At 40.2% G+C, this 13,380-nt stretch overlaps 1 protein-coding gene across 1 annotated transcript in view; it reads right to left on the bottom strand.

The window, feature by feature from the left end:
• The window catches only part of LOC109924299 (receptor-type tyrosine-protein phosphatase U-like), a 289,829-nt gene that overhangs the window by 194,847 nt on the left and 81,602 nt on the right, over positions 1 to 13,380 (bottom strand). Inside the window, exon 6 of the mRNA XM_048612922.1 lies at positions 2,303 to 2,611. Within this exon, the coding sequence (XP_048468879.1) occupies positions 2,303 to 2,611 (309 nt within the window). The remainder of the gene's footprint in view (positions 1 to 2,302; positions 2,612 to 13,380) is intronic.

The following is a 13,380-nucleotide window of genomic DNA, read 5'->3' as shown; positions in this document are numbered from 1 at the left end:
CCAGGATGCCATGTTACAAATGTACTGGGTGTTGGTTAGGCCACACCTGAAGCACTGTGTACCATTTTCATCCCCATATAATAGTGGGGATATACTGGCATTGAAGGAGTTCAAAAGAAATCCACTAGGTTGATCGTTGACTGTGACCAGCCAAAGCAGACAACTACTGCCAAGCCCAGAACTGTACACAGACTGCACCCAAGACTGACAGTAGCAGGATCCTCTGACTGACATACAAAGGGACTTGGGGGTACTTGTGCACAAAACACAGAAAGCCAGCACAGATATAGCAGGTAATCAGGAAGGTTAATGGAATGCTAGCCCTTATTTCAAGGGGATTGGAGTATAAGAGTATAAAAATCTTACTGCAATTGTACAAGGTACTAGTGAGACCACAACTGGAGTTCTGTGAGCAGTTTTCGCCCTCTTATTTAAAGATAGTCAGGGTTTTTTTTCCAGTCTAGAAATGTCAAATACTGGAGAGCATAGATTTAAGGTGAGAGGGGAAAAGTTTAAAGGAGCCATGTGAGGAATATTTTTTACATAGATGGTGATCGGTATCTGGAACATGCTGCCAGGCAGAAGCAGATACAATAGCAGCATTTAAGAGGCGTTCAGACAGGCCATGAACAGGCAGGGAATAGATGGATACAGACTATGTGCAAGCAGATGGGATTATTTCAGAATGGCATCATGGTCAGCACAGACATGATGGGCCAAAGGGCCTGTTCCTGTACTGTACTGTTCTACATTCTTTGCTCATTGGAGGCAGTTCAGAGAAGGTTCACTAGGATAATCTTTGGTATGCATTGTCTTACAAGCAAAGATTAAACAGGTTGAAATTCTATTCATTGGAATTTAGAAGAATGAGAGGTGACCTCATTGAAACATACAAGATTCTTAAGGGGCTTGACAGGGTATAAACTGAGAGTATGTTTCCCCTCATGGGAGAGTCTGGGATTGGAGGACATAGTCTCAGAATAAAGGAGTACCAAATTAAGAGTGAGGTGTGGAGGAATTTCTTTTATCAGAAGGTTGAGAGCCTTTGGAATTCTTTGCCATGGACAGTTGTGGGGTAGAGTCCTTGTGTATATTTAAGGCTGAGATAAGTAGATTCTGGATCAGTAGGGACATCAAGAGTTACAGACAAAATGCAGGAAACAGGGTATGAGGAATGTCAGATCAGCCTTGATCCAATCAAATCGTGGTGTAGAATCAATGACCTACTCCTGTTCCTATTTCTTTTCATCGAAGCCAATGATCTTTGTTGATTGGTAGAGGAAATCAAAACTCATTGATATGTTTCCAGCTGATATTATTATTGGACAAGGTACATCCCAGAATGAAATCTACCTTGATGGATCATATCTTAAACATTTAACATGGTGGTCTTTTACATAAACATAAGCACACCAAGTTACAGATTTGGCCTTATAAATAAAATAAAAATTTATTAAATAAAATTAAGAAAAAACAAAATTAAGCTATCCACATACAACATAGTTTAAAAGATTTAAAAAAACTTGGAAAAAAAATCACATTTACTCCCTAACCCCGGTACTTTAGAGTTAATTAAAATCCAGAGAAATGTTCTTTTCATATGAAATTTGTGGGATAACAACTGTATTTTCCTCTGTTCTGCTGTTGTCAGCTATGAAGCTTTTTTTTTTAACTCATACAACTGAAGTCTTGGACCTTCTCAACTTTAAACAACATATGCAGATTTCTAACCAAACAGTCCTGGTTTGGATTTAATTATAAACTAAACCCTTACATAATCCTTAACTGCTCTGACAAACCCCTTTCCTAGAGAAACCATGCTTATATATCTGACCTCAATCAACTTTTCTTTGAATTAATTCAGAAGCTTATAATGAAAAAAAAACCTTACTCATCCTTCTGCTAATGTTTCAACTAGCATTCTTCTGCCAAGCTAATGGCTTTTTAAAACTATATCATACCAACAAACTTTGAATAACAGTCCAGGAGGTCTCCAGTTGTCTGCTCTCTGACTCTGATTATGATTCTGAAAAGCCTGAATAATTAACAATTAAACCCTTTTACACAAGCAGACCTAGCCCATATCACTAGTTTAAAAACTAAACTCTAAGAAAAAATATTTACAACTATTTTTGTAGATGTATTTTACAACTCACATAGTTTCATTACAACATCATGTTTCACCACCATTTCTAGATCATTTTTCCAGCAGTTTGGTTCAGGCTGTTACTCAGTTAACTGAAGGAGAAAGCAACCAAACAGTGTTGAATGGAAGGGTAAAACAAACAAAGAGTGTTCTTACCATCTTCATCTGTCTGAAAGTTAAGTTCTTCACTCTCTCTCCTTCCTTCAGAATTGTGTACCATGATCTTGACATAGACATTAGTATAAGGTTGGAGATTTCTAATGATGAATGAAGAGGTATTTTGTGTAACAATCTGGCATTCTTTGAACGTCTGAATGTAGCCAACTCTGAAGGTGTAGTGGTAACACACAGTGTAAAAATAAGTGTGGCAGAGAGTGCTGTTATATCCCAATGGGTCCCATCGTACAGTGACTTGCCTTGACTTGATCCCAGAGAAGGTGATGTCTTTGGGTGCCCGCATTGGTTCTATGATTAAAAATAATCAGCTCCAGATCAATGCCCTCAAATTGTTTAATTACATTGAAATATTAGTCATCAAGAATTTTGTTTCATTTTCATTGACCATAGCAAATTATGAAGTAAAACTGAGTTGGATCATGCTGCCTAGAGATGACAGAATCAGTTACACATATCGAAAGCTTCATATCAATGGTTTTATAAATTACTCATAATATTGAGGTGTTTTATTACTTTGTAAAATCTTAATCACAGCCTCACACTCTCAATTTTTCATATTCATTATGTGTAGTTGTACAAAGAAATAAATACCTTGCACTTATATACCACTCTGTCATCCACAACACCTGACAGCCAATGACTTTGATATTCACATCCTCATGACGGGCAGGAGAGGATGTCAGTGTCATTTTATGACACAATTTTCCTGGTGGAGGTATCAAGGCAGACGAGTGATCCCCATAGAGTTGTATGGTCAACGTTCTTGAAGTTGGTATTATACAATGCAACTGGAAACCTGTTTTGAAGTGAATTGTTGCTACATGGGTTTCCATGGGGATTGAAAAATGCAGCATTGCTAAAGAGGCAAGAGCTTCCAGTTCGATTATTGTTTGAGCACTATTTTGTTTGCATTGAGAAACAGGACTGCTTACAATAACACTTCTGGCCCCTCTCAGCTCTGATTCCCCAGCTATTCTTCAAATGTCTGACTGCTACTTCCTAATATTTTTTGTGATTCTCAACAGTGCCCATCCCCAACTCTGGTTTGTTGACCAAAGCTGCCTTTCACATTTCCTAGTTGCCAGGTACCATCCCAAAAGTCTCTAACTTTCATCTCCGCTACTGGCTTCTCCAACAGACCTCTGGTCAGGCTGTCGATTTAGGTGATGCAGAGCTACAAGTTGTTAATGAACTCTTGCCATTATGGTTGCCAGGACTCCCAAAGGCCATATTCTGGTTCCTCAACTGTATTTGCCTCACTAGTATTCTCTTTGTCAACAATAGAGACCTACTTCTGGAGAGTGGGCAATTGAAAATCAACAGGGAGAGTCAGTATTTGAAGGGTTAATGCGTGTGCAGGCATATGTCTCCAAAATCCCTCACCAACATCTCTGTTGCCATTTTGAGATTAGAAAAAGTAGGCAGTGTCTTCCAAAAGGATATTGCCCAATGGCCTTTAATTATTATGTAAAAGCAGTGATTTATGTAAACTTATTCAACAAATTCTATAGAGCCCTGAACTGTTGTTGCACTATCTTTTAGTATTCATGAACAAGTACATAAAAGAGATGTACTAACTGTCAGTTCTAAAATTATATAAACTGAAGATTTTTAGGGTTTCTAGCCCATACATTCACAAGGTACACAGCGCTTCTTTCGCCCACTCTTTGCACTCCCTTATTCTGCGATAACGCAGGGCAGAAACAAATAAATTGAGAATTACAAGTTCAAAACTTAAACAAATTGCTGGTAACAAAGAAGAATACAACTACTGGATTGACACCTGAGAAACAAGTCACACTGTTGAAAGGTTTTGGCTTGCACTCATGACAACAGACACGGGAATGCAAATTTCAAATGATCATAGCAACTTAAACTGTTTGAGAACCATTACTGATAGATTAACAAGTCGTCCCTGTTTGGTTGATGCATTGCCATGGAGAATGCACTGGGGAACTACTGCTCCCCAGACTTGAGTTTAGTTCCAAAAAGCTGCAATACCTGGAAATGTTCCTTTTGCCTACAGAGGCCAGGTCCATACATATGAATGTATGTATACATATAGCAGATGAATTTCAGTGCTGGTGTGGCTCCAGGCGTGTGGGTGACATAAAACAACATGTCCCTTTGGCTGTTTGCAACAAGCAGAAGATTGACAAAATTAATTTAGTCTATGCTTATAAACTTCAGAACATAATGCCTAATTGACATTAGCCATTGGACATCATTTACTGAACAATCTCATCTTTTAAGAATTACGCGAATAACGAATCATGTGAAATATGACGCACTTAGATTTACTGTAAGTTACATACATTCACACAAAGAAACCTGTCCTCTGTAAGGAAAAGGAATATGTCCAAGCATTTAAGCACGTTTTGTATTAAACATAGTACAGCCAAAATATTTTGTAGGTGCTTTCTCTATGGTAACATGTCAATCAATCAGACTTGACATGCCAACAAATCGTCATCCTTTTCTGAAGTAGGATAGATCATTACTCCCTTTGAAATTTGACATTCTTGTTTCTATTCCAAGGTGTGCAAAATGCAAAGTTTCTCAGGAATGTAGGAAATAAGATGATTACACCATTCAGCTCATCATGCCTGTTCTGCCATTGGACTGGATCACAGCTAACCTTCTACTTAGACACCATTTTCCCACATTATCACAATGGTGCAGAGGGCAAAAGCTCCAAATTTGCAGATGATACTAAGCTGGGAAGAATATTGAATAGTTAGGATGATGCTGAGCAACTTCAGGGAGACATTGACAAGTTGGCTGCTTAAGTTTGCTAGCTGTAAGAAGACAGAGGGTGGTGGTTGATGGGAAATGTTCATCCTGGAGTTCAGTTACTAGTGGTGTACCTCAAGGATCTGTTTTGGGGCCACTGCTGTTTGTCATTTTTATAAATGACCTGGATGAGGGCGTAGAAGGATGGGTTAGTAAATTTGCGGATGACACCAAAGTCGGTGGAGTTGTGGATAGTGCGGAAGGATGTTGCAGGTTACAGAGGGACATAGATAAGCTGCAGAGCTGGGCTGAGAGGTGGCAAATGGAGTTTAATGCGGAAAAGTGTGAGGTGATTCACTTTGGAAGGAGTAACAGGAATACAGTGTACTGGGCTAATGGTAAGATTCTTGGTAGTGTGAATGAGCAGAAAGATCTCGGTGTCCATGTGCATAGATCACTGAAAGTTGCCACCCAGGTTGATAGTGTTGTTAAGAAGGCGTACAGTATGTTAGGTTTTATTGGTAGAGGGATTGAGTTTCGGAGCCATGAGGTCATGTTGCAGCTGTACAAAACTCTGGTGCGGCCGCACTTGGAGTATTGCGTACAGTTCTGGTCACCGCATTATAGGAAGGATGTGGAAGCATTGGAAAGGGTGCAGAGGAGATTTACCAGGATGTTGCCTGGTATGGAGGGAAGGTCTTATGAGGAAAGGCTGAGGGTCTTGAGGCTGTTTTCGTTAGAGAGAAGAAGGTTAAGAGGTGACTTGATAGAGACATACAAGATGATCAGAGGATTAGATAGGGTGGACAGTGGGAGCCTTTTTCCTCGGATGGTGATGGCTAGCACGAGGGGACATAGCTTTAAATTGAGGGGTGATAGATATAGGACAGATGTCAGAGGTAGGTTCTTTACTCAGAGAGTAGTAAGGGCGTGGAATGCCCTGCCTGCAAAAATAGTAGACTCGCCCACTTTAAGGGCATTTAAATGGTCATTGGATAAACATATGGATGATAATGGAATAGTTTAGGTTAGATGGGCTTCAGATTGGTTTCACAGGTCGGCGCAACATCGAGGGCCGAAGGGCCTGTACTGCGCTGTAATGTTCTATGTTCTATGTTCTAGAAATGTGAGGTATTTTGGTAGAAGAAACATGGAGAGACAATACATGCTTAATGGTACAACTTTGAGGGGAGTACAGGAGCAGAGGGACCTTGGTATTCATGTGCATAATTCTCTGAATGTGGCCAGAATGTGGCAAACATTTGTTAAGAAGGCTAATAGGATCCTTGGGTTTATAAATAGAAGCTTAGAATATTGAAGCAAGGAAGTGATGCTAAACCTCTACAAATCACTGGTCAGAACACATCTGGAGTATCAAAAACAGAAACAGAAATTGTTGGAAAATTTCAACAGGTCTTCCAGCAACAAAAACAGAAGTTGCTGGAAAAGGTCAGCAGGTCTGGCAGCATCTGTAAAGAAAAAATCAGAGTTAACGTTTTGGGTCCGGTCAGCCTTCCTCAGAACTGGCTAAGGAAGGGTCACCATAGACAAAATGTTAACTCTGATTTTTTTCTTCACAGATGCTGCCAGACCTGCTGAGTTTTTCCAGCAACTTGTCTTTGTTCCTGATTTACAGCATCCAGAGTTCTTTTGGTTTTTATTAGGTCTCCAGCAAATACAGCTTTCTAGCAACTTCTGTAATCTTTCCTTGTATCTAAAATCCCCTATTCCTGGATTAATTTTATTAAATCTCTTTTGAACGCTCTCCAGGGCTTTAACACTCTTCCTTAAATAAGGTGCTCAGAACTGAACACAATAATGTAAATGTGCACTAAACAAAAAAACCGAAGGAACCACAGATGCTGGAAGTCAGAAATAAAAACAGAAACTGCTGGAAAGTTGGAATTGTTGGTAGACTTGCTGCATTTTTCCAGAAATTTCTGGTATTGCTTCTGATTTCCAGCAACCGCAGTTCTTTTGGTGTTTTGTTTACTGCACATTTAGATTATTGTGTTTAGTTCTGGGCACCATATTTAAGGAAGGATGTTAAGTCCTGGAGAGAGTTCAAAGGAGTTTTAGTGGAATGAAACCAGCAATGAGAGATTTTAGAAACAAGGAAAGATTAGAGAAGTTTGGCTTATCCTCCTTGGAGCAGAGAAGATTAAGAGATGGCCTTATTGAGGTGTTCACAATTATAAACAATTTTGACAGAGTAAAGGATATTCTGTTTTCACTGTTTGGTATGCAAGTAACTCAGGGTCACAATTTCAAGGTTTTCAGCAAGAGAGTAAGATGAAGAGAAACTTCTTTACTAGGAGCGTTGTTAGGATTTGAAAAGCACTGCCTTGGAGAATGGTGGAGATGGATACCGTAGGAGGTTTCAAAGAGAGCTGGATGTATATTTGGAAGTGATGAATTTAGATAGTGGGCTGGAGAATGGAACTAGCTGGGTAGCTGTTTCGGGAGCCAGTACAGACACAATGACCTGAGTGTCTCCTTCTCTCCTGTAAAATTCTATAATTCTAATTTACTGGAGGAGGCTCCACAAATATCCCAGTGGAATACCTAAGGCTTAAGTAGTCACAACAATCAAGCAGTGGATGATCCATCTCAGCCTCCTCAAGAGGTCACCAGCAGCACAGTTGCCAGTCTTCAGCCTAGACAATTCACTCTACGTGATATCAAGAAATGGTTGGGGGTACTGAATGTTGCAAAGGTTACATTGGTCCCGATAATATTCCACTAATAATTTTGAAGATGTACTCCAGAAATTGCTTTGCCCCCAGTCAAACTGTTCCAGTACAGCTACAAAACTGGCATCTACCTGACAAAGCAGAAAATTGCCCACGTGTGTCCAGTACACAAAAGGCAAGACAAACCCAACCCAATCCAGGGAATTACTACCCCGTCAATATACTCTCAATCATCAGTAAAATGATGGAAGGTGTCATCAATAGTTCTATCAAGCAGCACCTGCTTAGCATTAACCTGCTCACTGATGCCTAGGTCACTCAGCGCATGACCGCAGTACAGCCATGGTTCAAACATGGACAAAGGAGCTGAATTCCAGACATGAGGTGGGAGCGACTGCCCTTGACATCAAAGCTGCATTTAAGGTCAAATTGAGATGTTTGCTGATGATTGCACAGTGTTAAACCCCATTCACAGCTCCTCAGATATTGAAGCAGTCAATGTCCAATGCAGCAAGACTTAATATCTGGGCTTGGGCTGACAAGGAGCAAGTAACATTCATGTAACACAATTGCCAGGAATGAGTATCTTCAACAAGATAGAATCTAACTGTTGTGCCCTGAAATTGAATGGCATTACCATCACTGAATCTCCCACAATAAACATTTTGGTGGCTTACCATTGACCAGAATCTGAACTTGACTAGCCATATGATTACAGTGGCTATAAGAACAGGCCAGAGACTAGGAATCCTGCAGCAAGCAACTCACCTCCTGATTTTCCAAAACCTGCTTACCAACTACAAGTCACAAGTCAGGAGGCATGTGATGGGATGATCCCACTTGCCTGGATGAGTGCAGCTCCAACAACACTCAAGAAATTTGATATCATCCAGGTGAAAACAGTCTGCTTGATTGTCACCCTATCTGCAAATATCCACTCATACCCAGTAGCAACAATGTGTACCATCTACAAAGTGAATTTGTATTCACCAAGTCCCCTTAGACAGAACCTTCCAGACCTATGACCACTTCCATCTAGAAAGATAAGGAGTGGAAGACATATTGGAACACCGCCACCTGCAGGTTCCGCTCCAAGATGCATACCATTCTGACTTGGAAGTATACTACTGTTTCCTCATTGTCACTGGGTCAAAAACCTCGAATTTCATTTCAATCCACCTTGTGGGTCTACCTACAAAACATGAACTGTAGCAGTTCAAGAATGCAGATCACCACCATCTCCTCAAAGGCAACTCAGGATGAGCAATGAAATAGAACAAAGAACTACTGATGCTGGAGATATGAAACAAACAAAAACAGAAATTGCTGGAAAAGCTAAGCAGGTTTGGTAGCATCTGTGGAAAGAAACCTGAATTAACATTTGGAGTCCTGAATTTGGATTCCTGGAAGTGACAATTGATCAATAACCCAACTCTGGAAAAGCCAAAATCCTTAATCATCTAGAAAACACCATAGGTCATGTCAAATCATATTCAAAGCATCCAAACCTCCCAATATTTTCTCAACTGAATGAAAATTTTAACCAACCTATGTAATTTGTGTATACTGTGTGACAAAATGGTCAATCAACAAAATAAATGTGTATTCTTATTTCTGAGATTTCAAATGATTCAAAGTTTAGGGCAGGTTTCATGGTTCTAGCACAAACACAATAAAGGCATGAACATGCAGGCCTATGCTGTTATGAAATATGTGCAATCAAGACTGACGTTTTTGGTCTCTGGATCAGGACGGGAAACACTTTCAAAACTACTTAACCAGCCAGATGGTAAGAGATTCGAACATTGCATTTCATGATTTGAAGCTGAACCTTAGGGTCTCATTACTGCAGAATTTGCAACGTGTGCACAGGGATGGACCAATGCAAACTCAATGGTTTCTCAGCAAGAAGAATCAGTTTCAAGTTGCAATTCAGGCTTGCACTTCTGTCCCTTTCACTGAAGGTTCATTCAGGGCAACTGTTTAGTCCAGCTTGACAGTCAATTTGGCCAGGACTAGAAAACACATCTGCAGTGATATTGACTAACTTTAGAGATGTTTCATTTGCTATCAGTCTTGTTTTCTGAATCTAGAACTAGATTGATAACACTAATATCAACCTGCAGTGAAAAATTTCAGTATTGTAAATGCTACACACAGGTTGAAAAGGGAAGCTGTTCAGTCTCAGACAGAGCTCCATCATGAAGCTTCTATGTCCAAAAGCACCAAGACCTGGACAATGCCCAGGCTTGGATTGGAAGGTGGCAAGTAACATCCGTGCCACAAAAACACCAGACAATGATCATGTCCAATAACAGTCAATCTAACTATTGGCCCTTGACATTCAATGGTGTTACCATCAAGAAATCCTGCATTATCAATATCCTGGGGTTACCATTGACCAGAAACTCAACTGGACTAGCCGTATAATAGGGGAGGTGAAGGCCTAATGGTGTTTTCATTAGACTATTAATCCAGAGACCCAGGAAGTATTCTGGGGACCCAGGTTTGAATCCTGCCAGATGGTGAAATTTGAATTCAGTAAGAGAAAAGGAATTTAGAGTCCAACAGTGATCATGAAACAACTGGCAATTGTTGAAAAAACCTATCTAGTAAATCTATCTGATCTGGCCAACATTTGACTTCAGACCCATAGCAATGTGATTGACTCTTAACTCTCCTCTGGACAATTAAGGGTGGGCAATAAATGTTGGCCTGGCCAGCAACATCCAATCTTGTAAAACAATGAAAAAAAAAAGGTAAATACAGAGGCTATAAGAGCGGGTCAGTGGCTTGGAATGGCAGCGACAACGAATAATACACCTCCTGACTCCCCATAGGCTGTTCACCATCTACAAGGCTCAAGTGAGGTGTGTGTTGGAATACTTCCCCACTTGGCTAGATGAGTGCAGTTCCAACAACTTTCAAGAAGCTTTGAAATATCTAGGCCAAAGCAACCCACTTGTTTGTCATTACATCTACAAATATCCTCTCACTCCACCATCAATATTCAATAGCCACAGTGTACCATCTACAAATGCCATGAAGAAATTCACCAAAAGATCGTTAGACAGCCTTCCAAACCCATGACCATTACCATCTAGAAGGACAAGAACAGCAAATACATAGGAATACCACCACCTACAATTTCCCCAACAAGCTTCTCATCATCCTGACTTGGAAATATATTGATGTTCTTTAAGTGTCCTTGATCAAATCATGGAACTCCCTCCCTAATGTCATTATGGGTCTACCTATAGCACATGGACTATAGTAGTTCAAGAAGACATCTCATCTTCTCAAGGGCAACTAAAAATAGGGAATACATGCTAGCCCAGAAAGTGACATCCACACATCACAAGTGAATTAAAAAAAAAGACTCTATCCCATAAGTGTTAGCATTTCTTCCAGATATTTTCTAATCAACCATTCGAAAGATGTTATTGCACTAGCCATATAATATGGAGGCAATGATCTAAAAGATATGATCACTAGACTATTAATCCAGAAGCCCAGGAAGTGTTCTGAGGACCCAGGTTTAAATCCTTTCATGCCAGATGGTATAATTTGAATTCCAGACCTCAGGACGAGACAGGACCTGAACCCAGGCCTTCTGGCTCCAATGAAGGGAAACTGTCAATGCACTTCAGGAGCCCTGTACCATCACTTCCGAAACTATTGGCTGAATTGTCTACACTAAGGTAGATCACGCAATGTAATTGAAATTAAATTGTCTGTAGATAAACTAATTACTCCACCCCTAAATATTCATTAACTTGCAGTCCAAAACATCAGTGCACCATCTGTAATTGATAAATATTTACATAAATATGCTGATATTTAATAAAGGATCAGAGGCATTTTTGAGTGATCAAGGAGATTAAGTTTTATGAATTTATTGCATAAATTTCCAGAATTCCACATACATTATTACAATCATTATGTGGCAGAATTTGATAATGAGTGATGTGCCAAGAGGCTTCTTTGCTTCTGCCAATCCGGTTCATGAGTTTGTCAGTAAGATTTGAAAGATTTAGCTGCAATCAACAGCATCAAATATAGAAACCAAATTTGGCTTTTGTTGAAAATACGAAGGCTAAAGCATTTTAAATTAAGTCAAATTTCATATTATCTGTTAAATGAGATATTTTGGTAGTCTCTGGTAGTGCTATCCCATTTATTGGTAAATAGCCTGAATGCCTCGTCATTCTCAGAAAAGAAGAAGACAAAAGGGGTCAACGCTGACAGATCATTCTGATTAGAGTCCCTCAGAAATTCATTCATTATCTATCTGGCAGCTTTTTGGAAACTCCTGCAGCAGAATTGATAGCAAATAGTACTAATTTAGTTATTTGCTTTGAACAATACTAGCAATGCCAAGAGGTGGATCTTGATGGTTGGGCAACTTTAAGTTTCCATCTTGTAGATCTTTTCCTGATCAACACACCGCTAGAGAAGGTGGTACTTGAACCTGGGCCACCTGGTCCAGAGGTGGGACACTACCATACATAATTACAGCCTGCCAATGATCTTGCACATGTTGATGATGCAAATTACAAGGCTCAATGTTGACAATGCTGTGCTGCCAGAAACTTGGCTTGCTCAAAGTAGATCCCTTCGAGAAACACTATACCTTCTTTGGTTGGAGGGAGCCCAAGATGCAACACATAAGCTCTATAAAATTCTGGTTAGACCACACTTGGAATATTGTGTTCAGTTCTGGTCACCTCATGAAAGGAAAGACGTGGAAGCTTTAGAGAGGGTGCAAAGGAGATTTACCAGAATGCTGCCTGGACTGGAGGGCAGGTCTAATGAGGAAAGGTTGAGGGGGCTAGGGTTTTTTTCATTGGAGCGAAGAAGGATGAGAGGTGACTTGATAGAGGTGTACAAGATGATGAGAGGTATAGATAGAGTGGGTAGTCAGAGACTTTTTTCCAGGGAGGAAATGACTATTATGAGGGGGCATAATTTTAATGTGATTGGAGGAAGGTATAGGGGAGATGTCAGAGGTAGGTTCTTCACACAGACAGTGGTGGGCGTGTGGAATGCGCTGCCAGCAGTGGTAGTGGAGTCAGATACTTTAGAGACTTTTAAGCGACTCTTGGATAGGCACATGGAGGATAGTAAAATGTAGGGTATGCAGGGTAGATTGATCTTAGTAGGATAATAGGTCAGCACAACATCGTGGGCTGAAGGGCCTGTACTGTGCTGTACTGTTCTATGTTCTATAAGCATGGCATGGGGTTTCACAGTCAAACTCCACTCAAGATGATTGAAGCCCACCACAGAAGGGTCAGGGGGCCTTCTTACTCGTCACTTGGTAACAAGCATGAACCCAGTTGACTTGATCTGCATTTATGCTCCAAAATTTACCAAGATGTCAAGGATCAATTCTGTAGGCATTGGACACTGCCACCTGCATAATTAGCACTCAGGGACTATACCTTCAAGGAAATTTCAGTGCAAAGGTGGGTACCAACTGCACAGCATGACGAGTGTGCATAGAAAGCCAAGGAATGGAAAAGATTACAGAAACTTGTTTGAGAGAGGGACAGGACTGGTTGCAGAACATTCCAGGATTTTGTTGTTTTAAATGAGATACAGAGGGATATAAAAGAGGCGGGGAGATAA

This window comes from Rhincodon typus, chromosome 27 (genome assembly GCF_021869965.1).
Source record: "Rhincodon typus isolate 14 chromosome 27, sRhiTyp1.1, whole genome shotgun sequence".
In the NCBI taxonomy this organism is placed as follows: domain Eukaryota; kingdom Metazoa; phylum Chordata; class Chondrichthyes; order Orectolobiformes; family Rhincodontidae; genus Rhincodon; species Rhincodon typus.
This window is presented reverse-complemented; position numbering and strand designations above follow the sequence as displayed.